The following is a 12791-nucleotide window of genomic DNA, read 5'->3' as shown; positions in this document are numbered from 1 at the left end:
ATTTTATGCGTTTTTTTTTAAAAAAAAGTTATCAAGCTCTTAAAAAATCACCCTTTATCTCAGTACTTCTCCTCATACGTTGTCTAACATCACAGATTGCAATATAGAACATATTGAACTACAGTCTACACTATCCTCTTTCTCAGGCAAAACCCCGGGTGCCGACAGAATATCGTACCCCATGTTGCAACATCTACCTTCATGTTTGATGGCCAGATTAATTAAGTTATACAACAACATTCTAAATAAAGGTATTTACCCCCAAACCTGGAAAAACGCTATTATTATCCCCATTCCTAAGTCAAGTAGTCCTGCAACAGAAGCTTCAGGTTTCAGACCCATTTCACTGCTTAACTGTTTAGGTAGCTCATCGTATTTCGTGGTATGTCATAAACAATAACTCCATTAGTCCGCAGCAAGTGGCTTTTAAAGAGGGGCATGGCACCATTGATGCCTTGCTCCTCTTCGAAAGCTATGCTTCTACTGCTCTTTCCAATAGAAACCACCTTTCCGTGCTAAGTATAGACTTCGAGAAAGCCTTTGACCGCGTGGGAGCTCATATAGTTTTACGTCAGTGGTAAAATAGAACCTTGGTGGAAAAATCCTTAAAATTATCCAGTCTTTTCTCACTAATCGCAGATTTGTTTCCAAAGTAAATAACACCTTTTCGGATTATTTCTCTTTACATAATGGTATTCCCCAAGGTTCCCCGCTATTTGTCATTTTGTTTACTGCTGTATTCAATGAAGTTTGTCACATAATTGATAAGTATAAAAATATTTTTTATATATGCTATGCTGATGATTTATTATTGGTCTCTAAACTAAATGACCTAAACCTTGTTAAACAAGATTTTACTAATATATTAGCTGATTTAAGTATATGGTCCGAATCATCTGGAGCCAACGTATCTTTAAACAAATGTAAGAATTTCCATGTTTGCCGCAAACACAAATGTAATTACTTTACATTAGTTTATAACAATATTCCAGTTGTAAATGCTAATAAACTTAAGTTTCTAGGTTTAATTTTTGATAAAAAATTAACTTTCAAAGAACATTGTTTATATTTAAGCAGCTGGCTGCTAGGCTTAACATTATTAAATATTTATCATCCAAACACTGCTTAATTAACTCGTCAACACTAATAAATGTAACCAGAGCTCTTATATTATCGAAGATAGACTATGGCCTACCCATCTATGGCAACTGCGCGAAAAGTGTCATCAAGTTACTGTATTCCCCATACCACATGGCTGTGCGCAGAAGTCTTCGCGCTTTTCCGACATCGCCAACACAATTCATACTTGTGGAAGCGGGGCTACCCACAATCGAAGAAAGATTTACACTTAACCGAAAAAAACTCATACCGAAGCTGTTTCTTTGTTACAATAATATTCTTTACGAAACAGTGTTATCCGAGCTGCAACGGAAAAAGTCTTCAAGTCGTAAGTCGTCAATATTCCTCTGCATCGAATACGCCAGAGAGCTTGATATCACATTCCCTTCTCTCCGTCAAAAAGTATCTTTTCCGCCTTGGATGATAAACAAATCATGTTTCATGCTAAACTGGGAGAAATACGGAAAAAGTAGTACCTCCCCTTTTCGCGGAATATACAACTCCACTGCTCCCAGACTGGACTGCTCCCGCCGTCGTTGACTCCGAGGGAAGAACAATTACAGCAGGAATACTTCCCAGCTACGCCTCGGTTTTCACAGCTGAAGCTGTCGCTATCTTCAACGCAATCATCTTCGTCGAAAAATCTAGTTTTAAAGCAGTTATCTGCACTGATAGCAAGTCAACCATACACTCGGTAATAAATACAAACAATAAGTCCTACTTAATTTCCTGTATTCGGAGCAAATTAATCGAGAATAACAATCACTTGAAACTAATGTGGGTTCCAGGACATGCAGGCATAAAAGGAAACAATCTGGCAGACGAACGGGCTAAACTCGCAGCAAAAGAACCACTAATAACTTTTGACCATATTATGAAAAAAAGACTTTTATAAGTGTATATCGCAGCTCCAATATAGCTCACATATGGAGACTTGGAGATCTATCCAGCACCAATATACTGCGAATAACCCGAACAGGATAAAACCAAGTTATCTCTCCAGTTGCCGGTGCAACGACATCAAAGCATTTATCCGATTACGCCTAGGACACACAATTGCCACACATGCGCACCAGAACGATTTAGGAGTTCTAGTCCACCAGTTTGCCAACACTGCCCGTCGTTAGCTTTAACAGCCTATCATTTACTCGACGACTGCCCACATTTCGCAGCGATTAGAAAAAATATGTTCGACGACCAATACCGTCTGCTCTGTTACAAACGAGTTCCTCCGAAAACGTAACAAAAATATCAGCATTTTTAGTACAAACAGGATTAAAACCACAAATATGATTATGTTTATAAACTTCCCATTACTTATTATTTATTTTGTTCTTAATACTTTTCTATTAGCTACAGAACATTTTATTAACTTTTACACGTAAGACTTAATTAAGCAATTTATATTTACAGTCTGTCTAGTAGAATCGTGATCGGCAAAATTTGCACATAAAGTGCCGTTATCAAAATAATTTGAATGCACCTTTGTAGTACGCATTGCAAAAATTGTCAGTTTCGTGAAACTATTACAAAGTGCACGTTGTTTTAAAAAATGAGTTCCGCGTACATGAAGCGATTTGAAGCTGTATTTCTTTGTCTACACCCTAGAGGGCCGAAAATGTCACGTTTAGCTGCAGCAAAATATATGAAGAAGTCGAAGTCATTCGTAACGAAGTGAACGAATCGGTATTTAGAAGTAAAAAATGTCGACGATTTGCCTGGGCGGGGCCCTAAAAAAAGGACCTCACCAAAGCAGGACAAGAATATCCTTGATTTGTTTGCGACGAAGCCGGGCTTATCGTTGCGTAAAGCTAAAGAAGTTGTGGAGAAAAGTGTTCTTAAAATATCGGTAGAGACGATTCGAAAACATTTGGGCGCTAACGACATCAAATACTGCAGCTTTCTTAAAAAACCGTTGCCCTCATCATCACACGTTGAAAAAAGACTCGCCTGGGCCCGCGCCAATTCAGGACGGAATTGGAATAATGTAATATTCACGGATGAATCTTCATTTTGGGCAAATAGTAACATAAATCGATCTTGGTGTACCGCTAACAATCGATTGCTCCAACGAAATGTTAAACCCCCAGTGAAGGTCCATGTTTGGGGATGTTTCTCAGAAAAAGGGTTTGGACACCTTTTCGTGTTTACCAGCAACTTGAATGCGGTTTTGATGAACAAAATTTATCAAACAGCTTTATTACCATCAGCTGCGAAGATGTTCGGGAGAAGAGGACACTCTTGAATTTGTCAAGACAAATTCGGCTTATTTGGAAACGATTGCCTCGGCAACTTGCTCAGAACTTAGTGTAAAGTATGAGTCGGAGGTGTGAGGTCATAATAGCGAATGGCGGTGACTATACATGTTATTAAAAGTATTGCGTACAATAAATATTATAAACGTGTAAAATGTTGTTTATTTGAAACGAATCGGACAAATAAATTCCAAGTTATGGCGATCACGCTTCTACTAGACAGACTGTACATCAGCGAGCCGAAGGTCCTAGCAGCCAGTGCTCCTTTTTTCGTGGAAAAGTAATTGTATTATTGTTTCACGTTTTATAAATAAATAAATAATAAATAAAGAAAGAGGAATTACATCAAAATAGAGAAATTCAGAGAATTGCTCATATTTGCTTATTATCATATGGCAGCGCTCCATTTCCTCATAATTGTTAGCACATAAATGATGCTCAATACGAGTGTAAAAAGTAATTTTTAAAATAAAGATTTTTAGGTAAAAAAACCTACAAAAAGTGAAAAATGAGGATGTATTTAAATGTTTATAGTTTTATTTAATCAATTTGAAGTAAAAAATGTGCGAAAAGTGTGTTAATTGTGGGGAAATAGCTTGTTGAAATGTTCGAATTTTGGGATTTTTTGAACTTTGAAGTCGAAGTTTACGAGATAAACTAAGCGTTTGCGGACCCTATAACCCTATATATTTTTTAATCAGGAGGACAGGAGGAGAAATCGGAATTGTGCCCAACTATCAGTAACATGTAAACATAGCTTATAAACTATTAATTACATACTTGATTTTGAAAACTTTTTTATGTAATTAGGCCTATTAACAATATCCAAATGACAGTAAAGCTGAAAATCCTGATGTAGGAAAGGTGCTTGGAAAGAAAACCACAAGAATGAAAATACATGATTCTACAAATAACAAGGGCTACCTTTGGAATCGAGTTCAGAAAGAAAAAAGGTAACCACTGATTTTCAAGTTGCTACCCAATGTAGGGCCATTCTAGAAGTTTTCTTAAAATTATTATTCTAATAATATTTTTATCCACATATTCGTGATACGAATTTTGAGGTTCGCGTGAAAATAAAAATGCATGGGAATAATTTATTTACGCTAAGTTAACAATAAGACTGAATACCAGCTTAGTGCGTTGCGACGGTTTGTTTAATCGAAACAACGAATGACAAACTCGGCTAAAAATCTATGAACTTTGAGTATGAGCACATGTTGGAAGAGTTCAATGCACACATACATAGCCATATAGAAATGCGCAAAATGTAAACGATGAAATCGGTGTGAAACATTTCAATCATACAAATATGAGTACGATTCATAAGCAAATCATGTATAAGCGCTGATCACTAATGATTCAAATGTGTTCTTTGACGCTGATTTGAAGACAAATGTGACCATGAATGAAATTAACAGAATCAGCACAAACAAAAAAACTTGACACACCCCAGTGGCGGGTAGTGAAAAGATTTTTTGCGATAGACAACGGCAACCCTTTAGTTGTTGTGAAATAAATAAAATTGAACAATAAATTAAATACTGAATTAAAACTATTTTTGCACTACATAATGTAAAAAAAGTGTGCAAACGAATTAGTGAAGTGTAAGTGGATATAGAAGTACAAAATATAAATGTAAAATAAATATGCTCTATCCGTACATACCCATTTTAACCCCGAAATCGAGGGATGCTATTATAAATCCTAAATTTTAAATGGGAAAAATACATATTTAAAATAGTGGTAATTTTCAATATATCGTATATGAGCATTTCCACAGAATCGTCAACCATGACCAAAAATTAAAATGTTAATAAAGATAAAATTTTTTTTAATAAGATTTTACAAAGATGTTTAAATTTTTTGAATATAATGTTTTCATAACCTCTCTCTGGTATTTTCATGAAAAATTTGACCTGAAACCTGAAAACTTATTTGCTTTTACTTTGAGCTACTCTACAAGTATTTTTTCTTTTTCGTACGTTCGCGACCAAAAACGTCATTTATTGCTATTACTTCACATTGAGTGCAAACAGGGGCCTAAAAAAACACGATTAAAGCAAGTTAAGTATCCGTAATCAAAAAACAAAATTATATTAGGTAAACAGGGCATCAAACTTTTTATTTCGATTTTCAAAATTTCGTACGCTCGCGACCGTAAGTATTGATTTGTTTCTAAACAAGTACATATTTTTAATTATTATTTTACGCACATATTTATATTTATTTATAAAGATGGGTAAAACATGTGCTACATCGCAAAAGGTCAAACATCAGGTGTACTTAGACAAGCGATAATGATAGTTTAATATCGTTATTCTGCTTGAGACGATTGTCTCGTGTCTCTAATTGTCACAATCTTAATTTAGTGACTCTGTTAGTCAGGAGTCTCATTTCGGTATTTAGGCAGATAAAGAATACTACTATACAGTATACTACTACACTGTATCTGCCAGAATACCAAAATGAGACTCCTGACTAACAGAGTCACTAAATTACTATAATCACAATTAGAGACATGAGACAATCGTCTCAAGCAGAATACCGATATAAATCACAGCAAAATCGATGGTTACCATTTCATAACGAAGCTTATTTAAGAGATAAAAAAAAAACAGCATGGCGAATTTGAAAGTATTTTCGTTTTATCGGACGGAAGTAGCAGTCAATTTAAAAATATGTTTATTGCTTGGAGTTTACCTGATTTACTGACCGAATTTGGTTGTAAAAAACTTGAGTGGAACTATTTTCCAACGTCACATGGTAAAGGTGCAGTCGATGGCGTTGGAGCAGTTGTGAAAAGAAAAATCTGGCAAATTACAAGAACAAAAAATGTCGTTTTAAACGATGCATTCTCTTTTTACAGTTGTGCGCAAGAGCACATTACTGAAATTAAAATTTTATATATTGGAGCTGATACAATTTCCGAGATATCTCCAACTTTATATCGAAAATGGAAGGATATACCTAATATTGCAGGTATCAGAATGGTGCATTCAATTTCCTACGACGAAAATCTTAAGCTACGAACTACTCGTACGGCCTATTCAAAATATAACAATATTGAATAAATATTTCTTGTGCTCAGTCGCAACCGAGTTGTCAAACCGTGCGGTCGCATTTTTCTTTTTCTCTCGCGGTCATTCTAGTGGTGTCTGTGTTATAACGCTACTTTACAGTTGTGCACAAATAACTTTTTTACTGTTAATTTCTCGCTGTATTTATTTCTTATTGTTAACTGGTGCTACATTTATAAATTTTTGCATACATAAAAAGTAATATTTTCACAATGCCCCCTGGGGCCAACAATCTGGGTGATAATAGGTTTGCCCTATTATCCTCAGCCCAGAAGACTAAAAGAAAAAAGCCTGAACAAACAACGTTGGACCCATTTCCGGAACTCCCCATTACAAAGAAGGATGACCCCAAATACCTCGTCATTAAGTCGCGGGATGCCAGTAAACCTATCACTTCCATCTCCTGCTTCGCGACTTATAAAGGTATTCAATCTATCAGTAAAGATATTAACAACGTCTCGTCACTTCGCGATGGCAGCCTACTCCTCCTTGTAAAAAATCAAAAAATTGCTGATAAATTCCTTTTTACTAAGAATCTACCCGGTGCAGGTGCTGTTGAAGTTGCTCTTCACAGCACCCTTAACTCAGTCAAGGGCTCAATTTATGCCCCCTTTTTTGCCAACTTAGCGACGATGAAATAATTGAAGGTCTCAAGGAACAAGGTGTCTCTGCAGTCCACAAGTTTAACAAAATAGTTAAAGGCGTTCGTGTACCTACTGATGCCGTATTATTAACATTCAATAAATATACACTTCCTAACAGAATTGATGTAGCCTGGAGAACCCTTGATGTCCGTCCGTACTACCCTAATCCTATGCGCTGCAAAACTTGTCAGCTATTAGGACACACCGCTAAACACTGCGTAAAAACTCCTTCCTGTGTCATTTGCAACCTTCCTCCTAACCACTCTCCTCCTTCTGATTGCACCAGAGTTTACTGCGCTAACTGCGCAGGTGAACACCCCTCGTCCTCAAATGCTTGCCCTAAATTTATTCCATCGAAAGAAATATTAAAAATTAAAACTATGCACAAATGCACCATGCGTGACGCCATTACCATGTATAAAAATCAACTTCCTTCCACCCCATCCCCCTCCTCCTTCGCCAACGTGGCAAAAATGCAAACTAACAATGATATAAATACAAATTCAAAAAATCCTAATAACAAAGATAATACTTCAATATCAAACAACTCTAACCTCAATAATAACACAACAACAACAAAAACTAACAACGATTCATCCTCCACCAACTATCCATTGCATCACATAGAACTTCCAGAAACTTCAAAGAACTCCCCTCTTCTATACCCTCCATCCTTGGATTCTTCCCCCTCCCCATCTTTCTCTCCACTTTCCCACATCTCATCGCCCTCCTCACACACCTCATCTCCCCTGGCATCTTTTGCCATCTCCCCTCTTGCTCATAACACCCATCCAACTTCCTCCTCCCTTTCATCTCCGACATCGAACTCCAACTTTTATAAACTCATCATTATTTGTTCCTATTCCCCTCCTAATGAATCTTTCACTTTAAGTTATTTCAAAAGTTCACTAGTTTAACCTTCTTTTTTCCGATTTCTCTCCTCTATTCTCCTCGTGGCAATCTACTATATCCGCAAGATATAGCCTTAGAATTTGCTCTTCAAAATCAGTACAATTTTATCCCTACTATCAGTCACCAAAACTATGCTGATGATTTAGTATTATTTTCTAATTCCTCCTATTTGTCCGTTGTTATGTCTTCCTTTTCTAAAATCTTATCCCTCTTATTCCATTGGTTCGGTTCTTCGGGCACGTCAATTTCTTCCTCTTAATCTAAGTTATTACAGATTTGTAAGAAACATCATTGAAATACACCCACACTTACCGTTAATAATATAAATTTAATCTGTACAGATAGTTTTAAGTTCCTAGGCTTAAAATTAGACTCTAAGTATTCATTTAAGCAACATTGTCAATATTAAAGAAAAAAACTATTTGTTACCAACATCTCCGATAAAAACATATTTCCTTAATCTGGACTGCCTTTTTAAAAAATACAATATGGAAGACAGCTTATATAATCTCTATCAACAATGATCATCAGCCGAAAGCGTATGATGCTAGTGCTGCGTACTATAGTTTATATAATAATTTGTTTATTATGTAAGCTTTAATAAAATAAAATAAAATAAAAAAAAATAAAAAAAAATGTGTTGTGCTTTATATATGTTTATATCTTTTCAATCAATAAAAGGAATATTAGTTTGCTTTATTTAAGAAAAGGTTTCCAAAATCCAAATAAAAACTTGATGGAAAAATCGTACGTTCGCGACTGGTACTCAACCTTATAAATAAAAAAACAATGGAAAAATTGCAGCGTGCAATTAGTTAGGAGGAAGTTACTTTATTCCAATTTAATATAAATTAATCCTTTTAGAATATTTTGCTCCATTTCGCTATTTTTTGCGTTTTTCTAGTTGCACCCAAAAGAAACTTCCATTATTCGTACGTTCGCCACCGCATGTTTGTCGCTAACATATTGAAAAATAAAAATCGAAAGTTCCTACCTTTTGCACCAAAGAAAGACCTAGCAAAATGCTATCGAAACATAAGAAAAAAAATAAGACAAATTTATGTTTTCCTTGTTTTTTGAACTTTAAATGCGTGCGAACGTACGGTTCGCGACCGTTAGAAATGCCCATATATCATATCTTATATATCGAATACTATAAGTTTACCGCGAATATAACTTTATGTATTATATTCCTTATCTGGAGAACGTCCTCTATCCGAACATTCGCATTTTATTCCCGAAATCCTGGGACGGTATTTAAATTCGACCCGATTTTAGTGATTTCTAAGCCGCCTGGCTATCTGTTTATATGTATGTATAAATGACTTCCTTGTTGTGAGTACACTTCTTGTGTGATGTGTACTAACATTTGTAGATTAAAATGAATGCATAATGTAAAGACGACTTAAGGCTACAAAGTGCTGCCAGTTCTTCGATGTATACGATATTTCTACTTAATTGTCCTGCAATTGAAAGAATTATGAGTCAAAACCTCAAAATCATGTATCTGCAAAGGGACCACGTCATCTCAATTACGTTGAGCGCTTAGGTATAATGAGGTTATGCAGAGAATGGACGCACAATAAACCAAAGGTCGACTTGCATACATCTAATTTGATCTAATCTAATCTTGTTAAACCAACATATTCTCTTTAGTGGACTAGTGGACTAGTAAAATTTTAATTATACAATAACATCATGAGTTTGACAGAAGGCAAATTCCAATTCAAAGTGGTCAATCTCATTAAGTGCTGAAGAAAACAAAACAAAAATAGAATCTTTTACATTAAAAAAATTTTAAGGGAACTAATAGAAAAATTGGTAGTACATTGCAGAGTATTCTTATGTTATGTTTTTTTATGAATTCAAACGTCACAAAATCATTGTAATAATGTATAAGTTCTAATTGACAGCTACATAAATAAATAATTTATACAACACGTCGCTGTTTATAAAACTTAGAATTATGTTTACAAAATTTATTTTTCGTCACGCCAATTCTTTGGAATATTCATTTATATATGTACGATATTTATGTACATACATATGTATATTTAAACAAGTTTTACAAAACTTCAAGAAAGGATGATGTCATATCTACCCGATCATGTGAAAGGTTAAAAAGTACACAACATACAGCACATTTGCTATAAAATAATACAAACGCAAATTATATTTCTCTTACGGAATCTTTTACAAAATGTGACATCGTAATCTTTTTTAATACAAATAATATTTTTCGTAATTAAAATAATTTTGCATTATTTAAAGTCCTACCATAGGAATACTGTACTTAAAATACTGAACACAAACAATATCAAAATGCATAGCCAAATATAATTTACTTACGGAATCTTGTATTAAATGCGGCATTACAAATTAGAGATTTTTTGTGCAGTAATTAGAATAACTTCACTTTACAACTCAGCTCCAATGGTTAACCAAACAGCAATGAACAAATAACATCAATACTTAATAGTTCAATGATATGCTGAACACAATGACCGCGTCAGATTGCATCTGTCAAATATTAAAATACACACGTTCTTATGTACACAGCTATTTTGACAGCTGCACGACTACACAACTGCAGGCCGACAGTTGCCGCTCTCGCTGACTTCAATATATTGTATTTGCCAACGACAGTAGAGTTGTCAGTGGAATTAAAGGTAGAGAGATGGGGAAGAGTGGTGATGCCACTAATATGTAAGATGTAAAATTATTCACAGCTCTAACAAACTTGACGTTATTTTACAAATAAAAGCATAAAATAGCTCTATTATATCATTTGTAATAACAATTGATAATTTAAAACAAAAATATTTACCTATTTACTTATTTTTTGCATAAAAAATTTCACTTTGAACATAATATTAAAATTTTATTGAAGTGAAAGGTATTAGTATGGCCACAACGAATTGTGTGTTGTCTTGTGTACATGCCTGCCATTGTTATGTTTCTGCCTTCTCACAAATGTTCATGTAGCAGAATTCACAACGCCATTTTCAGTTCACTGTCGTGCTGCTGCAGTCTGTCGCAGTCATTGTGTTCAGCACTTGAAGCACATAAACAATATTGCCACCTTTTCCGATATAAAAAAATTAGAAAAAGTTACTACTGCGGTTCAAACTCGAAGTATTTTGTTCCCGAAATTCTTGGTCAGACTACTATTACACATGAAGAAACTTGATATCTTTTTTGGAATATTGACATTTTGCCACAAACGAACAACAAAACGTACATCACACGACGATTCAAATGTCGTAAGGGTACTCGCCCAATTTCAATGTTAAATGAGAAAAAAATTATAATTCCAATGTAAAGGAATTAACGCTTACAGATTCGCTTATTTGCTATGCGAAACCGACTTTGCATAAGTTACCATAAGAATGTTTAACAGTCTAATGTTACGACAAAGTGCGTGTGGCCTGATCATAAGAATGTTTACAAAGTTCAATGTTACGGTAAAAGTGGCGCGTAGCCCGAGCCCGAGGAAACTGCAGTGCAGCTGGCTGCGGATGGCATCAGAGAGTGTAATTTGCTGAATTTTAATCTAGAATATAGTTAGTATTAAGCTAGTACTCCATTTGAAATAAATGAAGTAAACCCAAAAATCAAGTAATTTTTTTATAATTGGCGCCCAACGTGGGTCATGAACAAAAGTTTTATTTAATCGAAAATGTTTAATGAAATCTGCTAGAAATCCATTTCAACTAGTAAAAGAGAACCTACAACCATGGATAAATTGATCCGAAACTCCTCTCTTCGCTTTCTGAGAGAGCCCATGATCTCACGGTTTGGTATGGCAATACTGAAAGTTCATGGGCTACGAATTAGGAGACAAACAAAACAATGAACTGCCAGACAAAATCCCATTAAAAATAACTGACAAAATCAGTTCGTTATTTTTCATTGTGGAATACATAAGTAAGTGTGTTGTGAAAATAGTGTTTTTTTTATTAAAAATACAGTGTATAAGTGTTTTTACTAAAAATAAAGTTGGTAAGTGTATTACTAAAGCCATCGTAAATACATGTATATAAATATATTATGTTTTCCTAACGTATTATAGGAAAATGCCGAGAACTAAAAATAAGTGTGTGGCTGGATGCGTAGGAGCGCGACGGTTTTTCAATTTCCCCAACAAGGAGAAGGATGGATCCAGGTTCGTAAATAATTTTATTTAGTAGAAAAATATAGTTATTTAGTGAAATTTAGAAATATTTTTTCCTAAATTGTGCCTATTTTGATATTGTTTTAGATGCAATTTATTGCATGATAAAAAATATATTGTTACGAATTTACTCTCTAGTTTTACTTAACTGGGTTCGAATCTCTGGATTGACAAATAAAACCAAAAGCTGTTTAATTCAATTCAACAACTCTTTATTTTACAACTCGTCTACACTATAACAGTTTACTCTTAGCACTGATTGATTACGTTGGCGCTGCCACGGCTTATATAGCCACGCATTTCTCGCTGATGCCGACGTGTTCTTCTAGAATATTGTGTCTGGAACAGAGAGCTGCAACGATCACAATTTTTTCAATCATACCCGATCATTGACTCAGATTTTTTGTGACGGAAAACTTTGCTTCAACAAAAATGAATGATCGTAAGCGAGCGTGCTCGAAGCGAACAATCAGTTTCAATCACTGTTGCTTGTTTCGTCATGATTTTTCTCGATCGAAAGCATTGTGTGAGCAGCAAAGAATGTTCGAGAATGCTGCTTGCATTCCGATCGATCACAATCATACCGTTTGGTCATACCGGTTGGTTC

The 12791-nt window shown here is 34.9% G+C and overlaps 1 protein-coding gene across 1 annotated transcript in view; it reads right to left on the bottom strand.

Annotated features, from left to right (window-relative positions):
- LOC105222285 (thioredoxin-2) overlaps positions 1–10598 on the bottom strand; it is a 33818-nt gene extending 23220 nt beyond the window's left edge. The window contains exon 1 of the mRNA XM_049446256.1: positions 10360–10598. Within this exon, the coding sequence (XP_049302213.1) occupies positions 10360–10383 (24 nt within the window). The 5' untranslated portion in view covers positions 10384–10598. The remainder of the gene's footprint in view (positions 1–10359) is intronic.
- Positions 10599–12791: the final 2193 nt, after the last annotated feature.

The sequence above is a fragment of the Bactrocera dorsalis genome, chromosome 1 (genome assembly GCF_023373825.1).
Source record: "Bactrocera dorsalis isolate Fly_Bdor chromosome 1, ASM2337382v1, whole genome shotgun sequence".
Lineage (NCBI taxonomy): Eukaryota > Metazoa > Arthropoda > Insecta > Diptera > Tephritidae > Bactrocera > Bactrocera dorsalis.
Note: the sequence above shows the minus strand (reverse complement) of the source record. Positions and strands in the feature narration are given on the sequence as shown.